The sequence below is a fragment of the Silene latifolia genome, chromosome 3 (assembly GCF_048544455.1).
Source record: "Silene latifolia isolate original U9 population chromosome 3, ASM4854445v1, whole genome shotgun sequence".
In the NCBI taxonomy this organism is placed as follows: Eukaryota; Viridiplantae; Streptophyta; class Magnoliopsida; order Caryophyllales; family Caryophyllaceae; genus Silene; species Silene latifolia.
In genome coordinates, this window is record NC_133528.1 from 10,454,088 (window position 1) to 10,472,657 (window position 18,570).

An 18,570-nucleotide genomic window follows, 5' to 3' on the forward strand; every position below is an offset into this window, starting at 1 on the left:
AATATGACATTGTAATAATCGTAATTGTATTCATTAATCGTGTTTGTACATCGTCACATATCGTTCCTTATATACTCGATGCATACAAGCTATTTACGGAAAAGATATTATATAACAGTAACAATGTATTTGCAACAGCTATATTATCTTCTAAATAAGGCAATGGAGATGTGTTTGCCACCAATGGAGCTTGGATTGGACCGTTGGGCTTGGAGAGCCGTTTGCCTGCGTAATAAGTCTAAAAGACTATATTTATAGATACAAATTGGTAAAAATTAAATTGGCTTTTAGGATTTGTGAACAAAATATAAAATCTTTAGTTACAATTCTATTTGTTACCTTTTGTTTATTGAAATTACGCAACACCATAACAATTCAAGTAGAGTGCTGCAAAAAAAAAAGGGAAAAACAAAGAAATTAGCAATCATATCATATAATAATTAAATTCGTATGTATAAATATATGAGCAAATAAAAATACGTGGAAAAACAATAGAAAGAACTTGAATGGTGAAGCAAGGGTATTGAATATATATAGTACTCCATATATAACATTGAAGGTAGGTGTAATAGAGTTATATTAGACTTCTAAAGGCACTGATAATTCATTCATTGCTACGTTTGTTTTGCTTACAAACTCTATCTTTCAATTATATTTTAAAAAATACATGTTTCATAAAGTTTGGAGTCTTTAATATCGCTCGAAAAAAACTTCCTTTATTAATATAGATAGATATAGATTTCTATAATTATAAGGGACTGATATAGTTATCATATCGCATACCTTCTCTCACATAATCTTATTTTCATCTAGTCGTCAATCAGATGCTCTTAATCGACTCCGTTTTAATTCATCAAACCTAGATGACACAACCATAAGGTTTGATACCATATTAACTTGTATACTTTGTATTGGTTTGCTACAAATGGTATTTAGTTGAATCCTCAAATTAGGATACTATCCCTTACTTATTATTGTTGTTGTTGTTGTTGTTGTTGTTGTTGTTGTTTTTCCAGTCGTGCAAGAATGTGAGAACTGCAAAACCTATTGCGATGCCACCTACAATTACACATTAGACCTCACCTCAAATTATTATGTCACCTATCATTGCAAGAGGCATTCACTGTTCAGGCGAGCTTCTTTTCTTGGTATGTACATCGGATGTTGTCAGCTAATATATTTTGTTATACTCTATCTAACGTTCCCTGTATTCACATCACCCAATTTGTACAAGACGACATGCCACTGTCATTTGAAAACTAAACTGTACACGCTTCTTGATTGTGTTGATGCGTATGCTATGATGTTTTCAGCTTTCTTCATTGGCGCGGGAGTTGTGCTGTTGGCCCTAGGTTTCTATTGGCTTTATAGATTTGTGAAGCGGAGGAGAGAGATTAAGCAAAAAGCCAAGCACTTCAAGAGAAACGGTGGCTTACTACTGCAGCAGCAAATGTCTTCTGATGAGGGTGTTGTCGAGACTACCAAACTTTTTACTGTCACTGAGCTAGAGAAAGCTACCGACAATTTCAACGACAACAGAATACTCGGCCAAGGAGGCCAAGGCATGGTGTACAAAGGGATGTTAATGGATGGAAAGATTGTGGCCATTAAGACAGCTAAAAAGGTTGACGAGAGCCAGGTCGAACAGTTTATCAATGAATTGGTAATTCTTTCTCGGATCAACCATCGAAATGTGGTCAAAGTACTAGGATGTTGTTTAGAGACAGAAGTCCCTATTCTTGTCTACGAGTTCATCCCAAATGGAACTCTTTATGAGCTTATACATGATCAAGGTCAAGAATTCCATTTGAACTGGAAAATGCGATTAAAAATTGCAGCAGAATCAGCCGAAGCAGTTGCATATTTGCATTCATCTTCTTCTGCTCCTATTTACCACAGAGACATAAAGTCAACCAATATACTTCTAGATGAGAAGTATCGAGCAAAAGTTTCTGATTTTGGTACCTCTAAGGCCATTAACATCGATCAAACTCACGTCACTACCGTCGTTCTAGGAACATATGGGTATTTGGATCCCGAGTACTTTCAGTCAAATCAATTCACCGAGAAAAGTGATGTTTATAGCTTTGGCGTAGTCCTAGTAGAGCTCATAACGGGCAAGAAACCGATATGCCCCACGGGAAATGGAGGATGGATAAACCTGGCCACCGAGTTCCTTACAGGGATGGAAGAGGGTCGTGTGTTGGATATGCTAGATGCCCGAATTATAAACGAGGGTAAGGAAGATGAGTTCATGGCTATCGTTGAAATTGCCAGGAAATGCCTGAATATGAACGGTAAACAACGGCCTACTATGAAGGAAATTGCAGTATACTTGGACGGGATTAGATCCTCACATATTCCTATTAAAAGAGAACATGGACATGTAAACAGTAATCAAGGTGTCACAGAAGTGATATATGCAAATGACGGTCCTTTTGGTAACGCCGTGTTTTCTTCAGAAAACGATCCTCCAGCTTGCTCTATCGAGCTTCAACCCCTCATGGATACGAAGTACTTCACTGCGAACGTAGTTTAATCTGATATTGTGTTAAAATTCTGCAATCTAGATTATACAGTGTACTTGTTAAGATTGACACTTGTTACTTGCTGTGTGTTGTGACCGCTTATAGTCTTCATAGTTCAGAGCACTTGCCCGCTATTCTTAATGTCAGAATAGTCGTTTAAGGGTATGTCTGTGTGTGGAAGTGTGATTGGATTCTTGGTTGATGATGTATCTACTACTGTAAATGCTCAGCTGCTGATCATCTCGTTGAATTAGAATTGGATTGGACTTTTTTATCCCACCGTCGAATTAAGAGCATCCGATCCGCAAATGAGAGAAATCACCTCTCTTTTGCCATCTCTTTTCTCAAATGAGCAATCTCATTATCCCATTGTTGCACCAACCCCTATTATTTAGAGCTCCACTATTTTTAGGGGAGGTCCAAAAAAAAAGTAGGGCAATTTGTGTAACTTTTGGAGAGGTTCTCAAATTTTTGTGTGTGAATTGGGGGAAATCCCATTGTTGCATAGATGTAGTTATGAAATGGTGAGGATAAATGGAAACGTTAGTGGAAGATAAGGTGGACAAATAACAAAACAAAAGAGAAAATATGGGGAGCTTTACCTTTGCGGATGCTCTAATAATTTTTTAATTAACCCACTATTTTTACCAATTTTCATTTTAAGATCAATATGCGTTTTTATTAGATTATACAACTAATTTAATTGTATTATTAGTATCATAAATTATTTGCATGTAATGATATAACATTATTTTTAATAGTAATAAAATAACTTACTTATAGTGTCTTTTGATGGTACCTCTTATTAATACTCCCTCCGATCCAGACCAATGGTAACATGGATCAACTTTTCTTCTCACAAAAATTGGATCCATGTTACCATTAGTGTGGATTGGAGGGAGTATTATACGGAGTATTTAGTAGATTATAACAATAAATTAAAAGTACAGTTTATTTATGCATATAATTTAATTGAAAATGTCTCTTTATAAAATAAATCTAACAAATACCGTGCTTTAGCACGTGAATTACACTAGTACTATTATTAACCGCCTAAGCATAATGACCCTTTTTTTTAATCGGATCATTGAAATGTCTCACAAATTGCATAGATAAGAGAACATGTCAAATTATTAAATCCGGTGATGTAACAAATTACCCCCTTAACTTATGAATTATGTACAAATCAGCCCTTAAGGGGGTGTTTGGTTGGGAGGTTTGAAATAGAATGAAATGGATTCTAGTGTTTGGTTTGGGTATTTTGGAATGGAGTTACAATCCTGATGGATTCTCATTCCACCCCAACTCCTTGGAATCTCATACCCACATCCTCCCCATGGATTCAAACTCTATTCCTTCATGTTTATTTTTCTAATGAACCAAACATGTTTTGGAAGGTATGGAATTAGAACCTCATACTCCTATGGTTTCTCATTCCAATCCATTCCATTCCTAAGTAGTGAACCAAAAGTTTTACTTGTGGCAAATTAGCCCCATAACTTTTCAAAAATGTGCAATTAAACACAAATCAAGTTTTTTACCATCTTTTAACTAAAATCTATTGTTTTCTATTATATAAAGGGTTATGATAAATACAACCCAGTGGGTTGTATTTAAGCAACTAAAAGAAGAAATAAATAGTTAATATATGCATTACTTGCATTGATTTATGTGTAATTTACTCTATAATTTCTAAATTAATGCCAAATATAGAAGGGTATTAAATGTTTAAACTATTATAAATATATTTCTTAAATAATTAAATATAATATTTACATATTCAACGAAAAATGCGAACCAATTTTGTATAAACATAAATTTGTTCATCTAACTTTTCATTGTAACATCATTAACAATTCTCATATTATGAACATTTTTCGTCAAAATAAAAAAAATAAAAAAAAAGTGATTTTCAATAATATTAAAATATTTAATTAGCAAATTTTATTCTTAAAAATAAGATATGTGATTAATTGCATATTAAGAGAAACATATGGGGTTGATTTGCTACATTTAGAAGTTAATGGGCTTGATTGCACATAGTATCAAACTTATGAGGGTGATTTGCTATATTTCCCTTATTAAATTAGGATTTGAGATCCTTCTAACTACAAGAAAATGTAATTCTCCGGGTATTATCAATATTCGATCCGTGTCATTGTAGATGGATACTATCCGTCTAAAGCTATAGACGGATTACTGGCCCTCTCACAAAATGAAAATGAGATTATCCATTTCCCACCAACTTGCACTATTCACTCTCATTTTATAAAAAGGACACTATCTATCTACAGTTTTAAATAGATATTGCCGGTATAAAATGAGAATTTGTACCATTATATATGCCTTAATTACATAGCCAAGACCCAAACCCAAACTCAAGCCAAGTTCAAATCACAAACAACTCGTACAAAAATATCATAGGGGGCCAAACTCGACACAAATAGGATTATACATCCAGTTGTACCATAAGCATGGTACAACCAAGTATAAGAATCCGAGCTTACGTGTATTCTTTCTGAGCTAATTTAAATTTCATGTTTTTAATGTGTAAATGAATGAACTCAATACTTTCTAATAAAGCTCATATTCTTTAATATAAAGCTCGGATACTTTGACACAAAGCTCAGGTTCTACACCGTACAACATATACAACTGGTTGTATAGTCCATGAATTGCAAACTCGACCCTCCTCAAGTTCGCACAAATAAGACTATATACATCTAGATGTATATGAGCATGGTACATCTAAGACAAATCTAATTGAGGTTATATGCAATCTTTTCGAGCTTTAAAATTTTTAAGTTATATTTTAATTTTTTAGATGTCAAAATTAAAATCTAATTGAAGTTATATGTATTACTTTTCAGTTTCATTATAATATATTTAGTTTAAAATTTTTATAAAGACGCTCAAATTCTTTCCAATAAAGCTCGTAAAATGTACATATAAACTCAAATGCTCAAATCTATACAACCAGATCAAGATGTATACAACTAGTTGTATAGTCTACTACGAGTAATTGTCAAGTTGGAGCTTTTGATCGACTCGATTATAACAGAAAATTCAGTTCCCCTTTTGTGAGTAAAAGTCGACGGATGGAACTTTCAACAATGGCGAATAATCAATCAAAGTTATACAATTCTTGCTCAAATTATACGTAAAGACAAGGTCAGTCACCTTCTTTATCTCAATTCCGAAACTTACTTTTGAAAATTCAATATGCATGTAACTGGTCAAAGTAAACCCTTGATTTGTATAAGTCAAGCAATGAAAACCTTTGATTTGTATAAGTCAAGCCATACCTTATCCTTTCCATTCACTGACCTTTCAAAGTTACAATCCCTTCTCACTAAGCCAAGCAATTGATCGCTTCTGTGACTCAACTGGGTTAATACTCTTCAACATTCAATGCTTGATACTCTTGCAAATACTCTTCAAAATTCAAGTGCGGTGCGAAGATATTACCCGATACTACTCTATCTTTGACAAGGTCAGTCTTCTGTCACACTCAATACAGTTGATACTTTTTTTTTTTTTTTTTTTTTTTTTGACAGCAAAATACAGTTGATACTTGATACTCTTGCAAATTCAGTACTTATTGAAATTGAACACCATGTTTTCATACCTAACTCCGATTGTACTTCAATTGAATTGATTACTAAATTTAGGGATTGCATGCGATTGATTCTAGCCAATCGTCTTTTCTATCAATTCCGCCATTTCATCTATATTGTCCTACTTTTTATTCTGTGATGTTGCAAGTAAATGTGATGAAATAACAATTTACAGCTTAATTATGATGGAGGGAACAATTACTAGCTCCGTCCCGGTTAATTGCTGTCCTTTGGTTTTGTCACAAAGACTAGGAAAGAGGAGGGGTCAATTATTAGATGACAGGTGGATCAAATTGATTGTGAAATATCAAATTACTCATCAAATCCATTCCAAAAATAAAAAGGACAATAATTGACTGACACTCCCAAAATGGAATAAGACAACAAATGACCGGGACGGAGGGAGTAGTTATTTAATTAGGGGAAATATTAGATGTTCATATCTTCTAGTTACTAAATCTAGAAACTAATTCTGGAAAGGTTACGATAATTTTGGGATAATTTTAGAGGAAATGGGACAATAAAAATAGGATAAAGGGAGTATTAGGTTTTATGAAGTCAGAATACCCGAAATCTGACCTTAGCTCAATTGGTAGAGCGGAGTACTATATACTTGTATCAACCGATATCCTTAGGTCACTGGTTTGAATCCGGCAGGTCAGATTTGTAAATCTGTTCTAGGTTTTGTGTTATTTAGCCAAAACTTAATGAGCGCGCTTGATCATAATGAAGCAAGAATTAGCTCAATAATCAATCAAGTTTGTCTGTTTTATATATGGAACATGTTTGGTTGCAATCTAGGTTAAAGAATAAATTTTAGGCTCGGAAATAGATGTCAGTTGGCTCAACCATTGGCACGGTATGATACCTTGAAGTCTTGAACCACGGTTCAAGTGTTTGACATCTCTTGTCGTTATTCTGCGCTTTCTGGCTCCCCTGTAAAGTAAAAGGGCCCGGTTAAAGTCGGGATAGTGTAAGTGACTTGAGAGTTGAGATTATGGCAAGTAGCTTGAGTTGCTACCCGTATTGACAGAGCTGTCTATAACCATTGAACTTGTGACTCATTTGGAATCGGGAATCAGACAGATTATTACTCCTAGTAGATTAAAGCTAAGTTTACTAAAGTGTCAGTGAGTTTTGTCTTATATTTAATAATTCTACTATATGCTAATGTATTTTCAGTGCATAAATCCCACCTTTCATTTGTAATTAACAGCACAATGATAAAATTTGAGTTACTCAACTTGGTTAGCTACCTTTTATTGCTGATACTTTATTTACGGTCCCCTTCACCGATCTCCTTGGGTACAGTCGTTTAAGTTGTATTCTTTGTAATCGAACTATATGTGGCTAAGTTCTATACTCAGTATCTGTTCTGAAAGTGGATATGTCCGTCTTAAAAGAGACCAACTGGTCAAAGTAAACCTTTGATCTGTATAAGTGAAGCAATGAAAACAATAATAATTTTGGGTGGGGTTTGGAGCTTTAGCATGCCTTATCCTTTCCATTGACTGACCTTACAAGTCCTTATCACTAAGTCAAGCAATGAAAACCAAGCCGGTCTGCCTTTTCAAGTCTTTCCTCTAATTGATCGCTTCTATGACTCAACTTGGTTAATGTTAATACTCTTCAACATTCAATGCTCAAATTCGATTTATATTCAATACGGAGTATTCAGTTGTCATTTACTTTTAACTTTCGTTTTAATTCACTGACTTGATTACTACATAATTTTTATGTGTTGCATGAGATTGATTTTGAACAATCGTCTTCTTAATCACTATTAATTTATAGGATTTTCCTCACTTGTGCCCTGAACTATTTAGTTTTGAAAGTTGCAGCCTTTCTGTGCGAAAATAACATTGATTGATTATAACTCTCGGTTATGAGTTCAGTCTTTACTCTTTAGAGTGTACTATTGTAGATATTGTTAGAGATATGGTGTATGAAGTACTTTATCGTAATAGGAGGTATCATATAACATTAAAAATAGATGGATACTAGCATATTTCATATACCATATCCTCCAACAGATATCCTTAAGTTGATTTTTTTAGAACTTTTGGTTAGATGATACTAGATTATTGTTAGATGATAACGAATTATTAGCTCAATTATTAATGGCTTAGTCGTGCAGTACTGTAGTATGTGTAGGTCAGATGAGAGTTTAAGTTGACCCGGATAATTCGAGTTTTACTCGCAATTATCTGTTATCTGGGAGGAACGTATTTAGTTGAAACCTAGATTAAGGGATACATTTTAGGCTCAGACATGGTTGTGAGTGGATTCAACCACATGACGGTTCAAGTGTTCAATATCTCTTATTGTCATTCTGCGCTTTGTGGCTCACCTTTAGCGGAAAAGGACTCGGGATAAGTCTCCGTATATTTGAAATCGTAATAGGCTCGAGTGTCGAGCTTAATGCAAGTAGCTTGTATTGCTACCCATATTGATTGAGTTGCCTAGACTGTTTTATCATTTGAGTTAGGAGAGAATATTTGAAGAATAAAACTAAGACGATGCTTATATTATCGCCTTATCTGTAAGCTTTGTCTGGATTTAATCATCCTATATGCTTCTGTATTTTCAGAGCAAAAATCCTAGCTTTCATTTGTATGATACTTGGCTCTTTTTAGGTAATGTAATTACCAGCACAATGATCAAAGTTGTCTGTCAAATTATAAGTACCTTGTTTGGTTTGCAACTTGAGTGTTGTTACTTGTAATCACAGTATCAAAGTAGAGTGTCCTTGTAATCACAGTATAAAAGTAGAGTGTGTGGCTAGGCTCCTTACTCTATATATGAAATGATAATTGTTCCGGATGTAATTTCGGAGCAGTGTTATGACCACGTAAGCTTGTTGAATGATGTCTTTGCTTGGCTCTTCCTTTCGCTCTTTTCTGTTTAAGATGAACAAGCGAGGGCCGAACGATCCGAGCGTACTCACTCCGACGCTCAAGTCAGTAAACTTAAAGAGGTTAAGTTGTATGTTACTTGGCAAAGGATATTGTAGAGAGATAAGGGAGTTTATACCAGATTAGTGTATTGTGAGATGAATTGTGGATGTTTAGGTTATATTTTCGGATCCTTTTCTCAATGAGGATTGAGGAGTATTTATAGACTTTCACCTTTTGTCACGTAGTGGCCAAGTGGCAGTAGCAGGTGGAAAGACTGTTCTACCCTCGGCCGAGGGACCCATGGCGGCGGCGAGCTGGTTGACTCCATCCGAGGGGATTTGGATGTGAGTACGCGGATATGCCTCGGTGGCTAGTTACTAGCGAGACCCAGTGAATGTAAACAGTGCGTCGGTTAGGCATGTCTAATATACGTTGACTTCTTTGTCTTTTGGCTTTGACCTTGCTCATTGTGTTGACTCGGTCAGCGGGTGCAGAATATGCCCCATCAATTTGCCCCCAGCGTAGTCTATGCCGTGGTATGGACCTTCGATGAGTGTTGAGTGCATTCTGCGCAAGTTGAACTTCTTACCCGGCTTCTTCTTCCTCGGCTTGGTTCTGTTCAGGCCGTACCGTATCCCCCTCCACATGGATGTGTAATGGACATCAAATGTGGAAAAGAAAATGGCGTTGGCCGAGACCAAGGTTGGGAGTGCCGTGTGCCTTTGATTGCCCCAGTAGGTCTGGCCGCCAAGCTTGGGCGATCGGCGGGTAGGTGGGAAGTAGATACCAGGAAGCGTGTCAAAGAAGAGTGGTTACTGTGTGTCGATTGACATTCCGTGGCTGCATGCTTGACATGTGGCCTGGTGCTGATTGGTTGACGCTTCATGGGCCTTGCTCTGATTGGTCAATTGAATGGGCTTTGCTCTATAAATAGAGCAGTGTGCCCCTCATTTTGACCGCAAAACTTCATTTTCTCAAAAAATTTCTTCTCTCTAGTTTTTTCGAAGAGTTTCTTTCTCTCTCTAATTTCTCGAAGCGTTACTCGGTGTAACATTTCCTTCCAAGGTAATCAAACAAATTTTTCAACTTTTATTAGTTAAGTAATTGTTGTCATGTCTTCTGCTGATGCTGGACCCAGTACCTCTGCGCCGGGGGGCGAACCGTCGCATCCTTATGAAGAGGAGCCACTAGTCGTCACCCCGATAGGGTTTGGGGGTCCGAAGTCGCCTTCTCCTGAAGTTGATGATAAGTATTTGGAGGGTTTTGAGGATGAGGATGATGATGAGGCGACTCCCTCTGGTTCGGGGAGGCCGCATCTCCTGGATCATGGCGACGCCTGTTCGATCAATCCTGATCGTGCCTGGATGAATAAGTTCGCTAGTTGTTCCGGTCCTGATCTTTTCGAAGACCATTACTCCTTCGGCAAGGGGTATAAAATTGTTATCCCTGAGGAGGGTCAGGCGGTCTGTTGCCCTCCCAAGGGTCAGATCGGCGTGTACATCGGACACGGAGTATGGGCTCGGTTTCCTCACGAATGCATACGTTGCGGCCATCATTAAAGCCATGAACGTCGACGTGGCACAACTGCATCCGTTGGCCATCAGGACGATAATTGGCTTTGTGTGGCTCTGTCTCTTTAAGGGGGAGGCTCCAACGGTTAATCTGTTCCGCCGGCTTCATCATCTTCGGCCGTCTACCCTCGGTGGCACGGGATGGTACAGCGTGCAGACGGAGCCGGGTTACGTTACCGTTTCGAAGATAACATCTTGCAAGGACTGGAAGGGGCGGTGGGTATACGTCGAGGTTCCGGAGGACTACTCGCTGCCCCGGTCCTTCCAAAGCCGCATCAACTTGCGGTGTGAGAATAAGGGGGAGCATGATAGATATGTCTCCCGTAGTAAGCTTAAGATGGACGCCTCGAAGGTCTATCTTAATGAGGACGAGAAGCGGAAGATGCGTTTGTTTGAGGTGAGAAGGATGGTACGCCGAAGGGATGGATGCCCCAGACGCAGATCGTTCTTGAGGATGCGCTCTGCCACGTCGGCCTCATCCAGGCCCTCGGCCCGGGGTGAGTGGGGTCGGTGTGAGGCCCATCTTTGCTTTTTTATGTCTCTGTACTTGAACCTTGGTTTATTTCTTTTGCTTTAACTCCTGCTTCGTTTCTTTTGCAGACCGTTTTGGCCCGGAACTGTCTGTCGACGTCCTCAAGCGGTTCGGACTTGGTGAGGACGGGAGAGTTATTGAGCTGCATCCTAAGGCCCAGCCACGTGATCGCGAGCCGGCTCTAACGAACTCATGGACCAGCGATTGAAAACCTTTGGATGTGACGGCTCGGCGCGGTGCCGATAACGTCGCGCCGCAAACCAAAGACAACGTCTCTGGCGGCGGCGACAACGTCAACTCCGGCTCGATCTTGATCCCCGTGGTCCGAAGCGCGGTGGTCATAGATGTTGAAGAGGAGGTCACGTTGCGGAGGCTCCTCCTTCTTCGAAAGAAGAGAAAAGAGGCAATGCTGCCGCCGCATTATTCGAGGCGGGGAAAAGAAGGACTCGGTAGGCCCTCTATCCAAGAAGGTCAAGACTGTACGGATCTAACCCACGGCTCGGATTTAGCCTAGGTTATTTAGGCATTCCCGACACGGGCTCTCTAACATGTCAATGAATGTTGACATGGATGCTTTGTCTGAATTTTTGTAGATCAACCGTTTACGGCCATTGTTTTTGCGATCGGCAATTGGGAAGTGCACTGTGCGAGACGGCAATCAAAATGTCACCGTCGACTCCTCATCCCTGAAGGTTTCCCCCGCTCAGATTGCGGCGGAGGGAACAAGGTTGTGCAAGAAGCTGGCGAAGTGGAATGATATAGCCGACGCTCACATTTTGGAGCAGGAAAAGCTCATGGCTGAGGCAGCTCCTGCGCTCGAACGGCTTAGGCTTGAGCTTACTGCTTCTAAGCAAGAGGCCGAGAAGGCGAAGAAGGACTTCGTTGCCACCATGGAGGACCTCCTCACTCAGCGAAAGCTTAAGGAGGAAGCTGAGAAGCGGGTCCTAGCCGAGAGAGCCAAAGCTGAGGCTGCGTTGGCTGACGCCGCTAAGCTGCGGGAGGAGAGCGAGAAGGCAAAGGGTGGTTATGATGCAATGGTTGAGCAGAGGGAAAAATAGAAGTCCCTGCATCTGACCGAGGCGAAGGAGCACAGGAATACAAAGGCCATCCTTGCTCAGAGGGAGAAGGACATTGAGACGCTCCAAACTGTCATCATCCCTGACATGTGTGCCCAGTACCGGGACCGGGCTGAGGATGCTACCAGGGATGTAATTTAAGAGCTCTTTCCTGAAGACTCCTTCCCGTGGCAAAAATTTGACCGGCTTCTTGATGAGAAGGCGGATGCTGCGGAGGAGGCAAAGGAGGCAAAGGCTGCTGAGGAGGCTGAGGCCAAGGCGGCTCATGCTGAAAAGGTGAAGGCGGCCAGGGAGGAAGCTGAGAGGGCGAAGCGGTGTGAAGGCGCCAAGTCGGCCACGGGTCGCCCACTGATGGTGATGCCGCTACTACTGCCGGTGGCGAGCAAAAACATGCATAGGGAGACGGGCGGTCGTCACCAGATTCACCCGGCCCCTCAGATAGCTTCAGCTGTTCGGGGGCCAACTATTGAGCCTTTCCTCCCTGCCATCCTTTTGGCGCTTCAAGCTTTATGTCTGTAACCTTTTGTTGTATTTTTGTTTTTGTTAAACTTTTGGTAGGTTGTGTTAAGGCTATCCCTATGGGGACGGCCGTCGTCTTTGTTTTGCCTCACCTGTAAACATTTCAATAAAGTTTGTTTATTTTGCCTCCATTAAGTTGTCTTCTTACGTTTTCAACATATTGAGCGCTATTTCGTTTTTACTTTCGGCTTAGCCGAGGCAGTTAGAAGGCGCATCTCAATTGTACTTAAAACGTTTCTTAACATGTTGGCATGTCGGTCGCTTCCTCCTCCACCCCCGGTCTTAGCCGAGGTGGACAGATTTGCGCTTCCCAACCGCTGTTGTGAACATGCTAGCGTATCGGTCGTTGTGTCCCCATTGCTCCGCTTTGCCACGAGCATTCGAGAGGTCGGCTCGACGGCGTTCAGATCTGTAGACATATTGATCGCTTCCTCTTCCACTCCGGATTGGCGAGGCGGTCGGATTTGCGTTTTCAATGTACTTATACGTTCCTAAGAATGTTGGTCGCTTTCGCGAGTATCAGCCGCGATGGATCGCCCGGAAGGGCGTCTACTTTGGTCGCATGTTGGTCGCTTTCGCGAGTACCAACTGCATTTTGTAGTGACTGCCCGGCTTTGGCCGTGGCGTCTTCTTTGGCATGACTATGGAGAGGACAAGTATTTGATGGAAAACTTGGATTATTCTTCATAAGGTATAATCATGCGTTGGGGTGCCCACAACGGTCTCGGACACCTCCGCCACTATACAAAATATTTCCTTAAGTTGTCCGTGTTCCAGTGGCTCATCAAAGGAACACCCTCAATGTCTGTCATCCGGTATGTACCCGGCCTCATTTCTTCAACCACTTTGTAGGGTTCTTCCCAGTTGGCCGTCATTTTTCCATGGACGTTTCCTTTGTTTGTGGCGGCCGACTTTCTTAGGACTAGATCTCCTACTCTTAAGTCCCTTTTGTGGACCATTCGGTTGTATGCTCTTCTCATCCGGTTTTGATATACTGCCAAGTTGAGCCGTGCCGTGTCTCGGCTTTCTTGGACCAGGTCTAGGGAGGCTTTTAGGCCTTCCTCATTTTCGACTGGGTCAAAAGTTTGCGTTCTGAATGTCGGCACCGCTGCTTCAATTGGCGCACGGCCTCGGACCCGTAGACTAGGTGGAATGGATCGTATCCCGTTGCTTCTTTCTCCGTGGTTCGAAGTGACCACGGGACGCCGGTAGTTCATCACCCCACCTTCCCTTTAGATCTTCAACTTTCTTTTTCACCGTTCAGATTGTTTTATTAGTCGCTTCCGCCTGCCCGTTGCTCTGAGGGTGGCAGACGGCGGAGTATGCAAATTTGATACCGAGCTCTTCCAACCAGTTCATCACCATGTCGCTCCAAAACTCTCGGCCGTGGTCAAATACCATGACTTGGGGCAACCCGAATCGAGTTATAACGTTCTCCCAAATCACCTTTCTTACGGCCGCCGTGGTCTTGGCAGGTACCGCGACAGTTTCGACCCATTTGGTGAAGTAGTCAACGGCGACAATCAGGTACTTTCTTCCTCCGGAGGCCGTCGGAAATGGCCCTAATAAATCCATCCCCCACTGTGCAAAAGGAAGGGGACTAAGCACCGGCTGTAGGTCTCGGGAAGGAGCATGTATCACCGGAGCATGCATCTGACAATTCTTGCACTTCTTGGTCTTTGCTCTGGAATCCTCAAGCATGGTAGGCCAGAAGTAGCCGGCTCGGAGAGCTTTGTGGGCTAGCGTTCTTGCCCCCATGTGATGTCCATAGATGCCTTCGTGAATCTCTGTCAGTATTAGCTCCGCGTCGGCTGGGCCGACACATTTCAAGAGTGGCCTTATTACAGACCTCCTGTATAATTCTCCTTCGAACACCAAGTACCTTGCGGCGATCCTTTTTATCTTCTGCGAGAGACTGCGGTTCTCCGGCAACTCATTTGTAAGTTTGAATTTCATTATCCGAGTCATCCACGTCGTCTCGGCCTCGATGTCGCCCACCATGCCGACGGTCTCAGTGATGCTTTTAGCATTCCTGATATCCACTAGCACGGTTCGACTGACATTCTTGATGCTTGAACTGGCAAGTCTTGAGAGAGCGTCGGCTCGGTTGTTCTCAGACCTGGGGATACACTGTATTTGGAAAGATTTCAATTTTGAGGTGTCAGCTTTTACCCTTTCCAGGTACCTTATCATCCCATCGTCTCGATCCTCATACTCTCCTCTGATTTGATTGGTTACTAAGAGTGAATCTGTCTTCAACACAATATGCTCCGCCCCGGCAGCTCTAGCTAACTCGACTCCAGTTATCACCGCCTCATATTCGGATTCATTGTTTGAGGCCAAGAAGGTAAACTTCAAGGCGTACTCAAACACGTCCCCCCGTTAGGGCCGATGATAAGGATGCGGCTCGAGTCATTCGCCGTGGCGGACCGTCGTATATACTTCCCATACAGGGATTTGATTCTTCTTGATATGTGCACTCGGCCGGGAAGTCTCGCAAGTGCTTGCCCCTTTATCAAAGGCCTCGGCTTGTATTGAATGCCGGCGGGATAGCTCCACCGCCCATTTGATAAGTCCGCCTGATTTTTCGAATTTTTTTAAGGCTTTCTCCAATGGCTGATCGGTTAAGACCGTCACGGGATGTGCGTCGAAGTAGGGTTTTAACTTCCTTGCGGCAACGACGACGGCGAAGGCCGCTTTTTCAATCAGTGGGTAGTTTCTTTCGGCGGCTAGCAGTGTATGGATGATAAAGTAGATTGGGTGTTCTTTGCTTGTTTTTCTCTCTCGACGATTACAAGACCGACCGTGGCCGAGGTAACATGACTAAGTATAGATATAGCGTCTCCCCAAAGATCGGCACGGACGTGGGGGTCGGCAGTGTCAGAAGGTGAGCTTTCAGTTGCCTGAAAGCTGTGCTCTGTTGCTCCCCCCAGCTGAAGTCTTTATTCCCTTTTAGTATTTGAAAGAACGGTGTTGCTCTTTTCGATTCCTCGGCTCCGGTAGGTCCGACTTTCTCCGGATTGGCATCAATTCCCCTAGCACTGACAAGTACGCCGAGAAACTTACCGGCCCGGACACCGAAGTTGCATTTCTTTGGGTTGAGCTTCATTCTATATTTCCTTAGTGAACAAAATGTTTCGTTCAAGTCGGCCAAGTGCTCGCTGTCAGACTTGCTTTTTACAATAGCGTCGTCGACATAAGCCTCGATGTTTCGCCCTTTTTGATCCTGAAACACTTTGTCCACCAGCCTAGTGTAAGTTGCGCCAGCGTTTTTCAAACCGAACGGCATCATTTTATACATGTATGTGCCGTGTATGGTGATGAATGCGCACTTAGGCATGTCTTCCTCGGCCATGAATACCTGATGGTACCCCGAGAAGGCGTCTAGCAGGCTCAGCATAGTGTAGCCTGCCGTTGCGTCAATTAAACTATCTATTCGAGGCAAGGGATAGCAATCTTTGGGGCACGCTTTATTAAGATTTGTAAAATCAACACACATCCTCCACGCCCCTGATGACTTCTTTACCATTACAACATTTGCTAGCCACTCAGGGTAAGTACAAGGCATGATAAAGCCTGTCTCTAGTAGTTTATCTACCTCTGCCTTGATGGCCTCGTCTTTCTCAGCTGAGGAGTTCCTCATCTTCTGCTTGACAGGGCGAGCGGTGGAGAGTACGTTCAGCTTGTGAACGATCACCTCCCGGCTCACGCCTGGCATCTCTGGCCGCCGAGTATGCGAAGACGTCTTTGTTCTTCCTCGCAGTCTCAGGAGATCGGCTCGAATTTTGGCTCCGTGCCAACACCGGCAAGCGATTACGGTGCGTCCTGGGTCAATTTCCACTTCCTCGGTCTCGGCTCCTTCGACCATGCTGACGTTGGTATCCATCCGTTCGCCCCCTTGTTGTAAGGATGGGCTCTTCCCTTTCTCTGACTTCTTCGCCACTTTGAGGGATTGCATGTTGCACCCCCGCGGATACTTGGACATTGACAATTTCGTCTCTTTCGTCCCTCGAGACGAGCTTTTGTGCTTCCCCGGTCCGAGACATACATCAATGTCGGGGCAGGATGGACATCACAAAGATCGGCCTCGCTCAAAGTGACCCGCCTATCGAACATTGTAGGCGGACGAACCGTCAATGACCACGAACTCGATAGAACATTCTTAGCGCGTCGTCTTGGCCGAACATCACCGGATCCCGATTGACCCTGGGGTACGGGCGGCCCCGGAGCAGAAGTGTACGGCGGGTTGGTGCGGGGGCTCGGATCTTCAATCTTGAGGCACCGAGATTGAGAAAGCATTCTCTGAACATGATGTTCGTGTAGGCGCCTGTATCAATTAGGCACCTCTTGACCAAGTGGTTGGCTATATCTAGGTGGACTACGAGCGGGTCGCTGTGCGGGGCAATGACGCCGTCGTAATCCTTCTTTCCGATGGTTATATCGGGGACGGTGGAAGCGGGGGTCGCTGTGGTGGGCACAAAGTTGATGGCTTGGTAAAGCTCATTTAAGTGCCGTTTGTGCCCATTAGCTGACCCACCGTTCTCGTTTCCTCCGATGACAACCTGGATCACTCCCATTCTACGGAATATCGATTTTGCCCGTCCGCCCGTTGGAGCTTTTTCCTTGGCCTCCAGCTACATACTTGCTGAGGGCCCCATTTCGGATCAGCTCTTCGATGGCGTTCTTCAGATGCCGACAGTTGTCGGTCTTATGGCCGGGTTGGCCGTGGTAGTCGCAAAACTGGTCAAGTTCGCCGTCCCCCCTCGCCTTGGGGGGCCTTGCCCATTTTTGCCCTTCGCTCTTGCTTAGGGCAAATACCTCGGCCGGTGATTTAACCAGGGGGGGTGAGATTGCTGTACCGCTTCGGGGTATATGGTCCCGAACTCCCCCCGGCGCCCGCCGAGTTCTGTTTCTTATTAAATCTCTCAGGCCGTGACCTATTAACGTCACGGCGTCCTTCATCTGCGTTGTCCCGGCGGCTCCTCCTCTCTGGGTGCCCGGCTTGGTTGTGGCCTACCAGTCTTGTGATAGTCCTCCACCTTTATGGCTCGGTCGGCCATCTTTCCAAGTGAGTCTAGGTTGAGGTCCTCGCACTTGATGAGCTCATTTTGGAACTCGCCTTTCGGCGAGCCTTTCATTAGTGCGAAGGCGCCGGTTCGTGTTCGGCTCTCGGTTCTTGAACCTTAGCGTCGAATCTCTTGACATAGCTCCGGAGGGACTCGTCGTCCCCCTGTCGGATAGTCAGGAGATCAGAAGTCTCCACGGCCATTCGCTTGTTGCAAGCGTACTGGGCTAGGAAATTATCCCTAGGAAATTATCCCTGAGGTCGGCATAACAGTACACCGAGCCATTCGGTAGCCCTTTGTACCAACTCTGTGCCATCCCATGCAGGGTTGTTGGGAAGACTCGGCACCACACCTCATCGGGTTGCTCCCATACCGACATGTAAGACTCGAAAGCCTCGGCGTGGTCGGTTGGGTCGCTATCCCCTTTGTATGATAGCGGCGTCAGCTTCAGTTTGGTCGGCACCGGGACTTCGAGGGCAAAAGCACTGAGGGGCTGTCTGACCACGTGTCGAATGACACGCGGCGATCGGCTCCTCGCACCTCTAGTCCGGCTTCTCTCCCCGTGGCGGGAAGGGCTTCTTGTTGTCCGACTTTGGAGAGTCGGACTTCTTTCTTCATTTCTTCGGGGGTGTCCTCGTTGTTGCCGCGGCGACGCTATCCTCCCGCGAGTGGGGGAAGGACTTTGGTCTGCCACTGGCACCACGGGCACCGCCGGCGTCCTAACAGCTCCTTGTATTGCTCCGGACAGGTTGTTCGGAGTCACC

At 43.4% G+C, this 18,570-nt stretch overlaps 2 protein-coding genes across 6 annotated transcripts in view; both read left to right on the plus strand.

The window, feature by feature from the left end:
• The window catches only part of LOC141647169 (wall-associated receptor kinase-like 9), a 29,628-nt gene extending 26,821 nt beyond the window's left edge, over positions 1–2,807 (plus strand). Inside the window, exons 2-3 of the mRNA XM_074455259.1 lie at positions 1,017–1,148; positions 1,314–2,807. Coding sequence (XP_074311360.1) covers positions 1,017–1,148; positions 1,314–2,539 — 1,358 coding nt within the window. The 3' untranslated portion in view covers positions 2,540–2,807. The remainder of the gene's footprint in view (positions 1–1,016; positions 1,149–1,313) is intronic.
• Positions 2,808–5,543: 2,736 nt separating this feature from the next.
• LOC141647171 (putative wall-associated receptor kinase-like 11) overlaps positions 5,544–18,570 on the plus strand; it is a 144,349-nt gene continuing 131,322 nt past the window's right edge. For all 5 annotated transcript variants that reach the window (XR_012545678.1, XM_074455264.1, XM_074455262.1 and 2 more), the window contains exon 1: positions 5,544–6,021. The gene's annotated coding sequence lies outside the window, so the exon portion shown is untranslated. The remainder of the gene's footprint in view (positions 6,022–18,570) is intronic.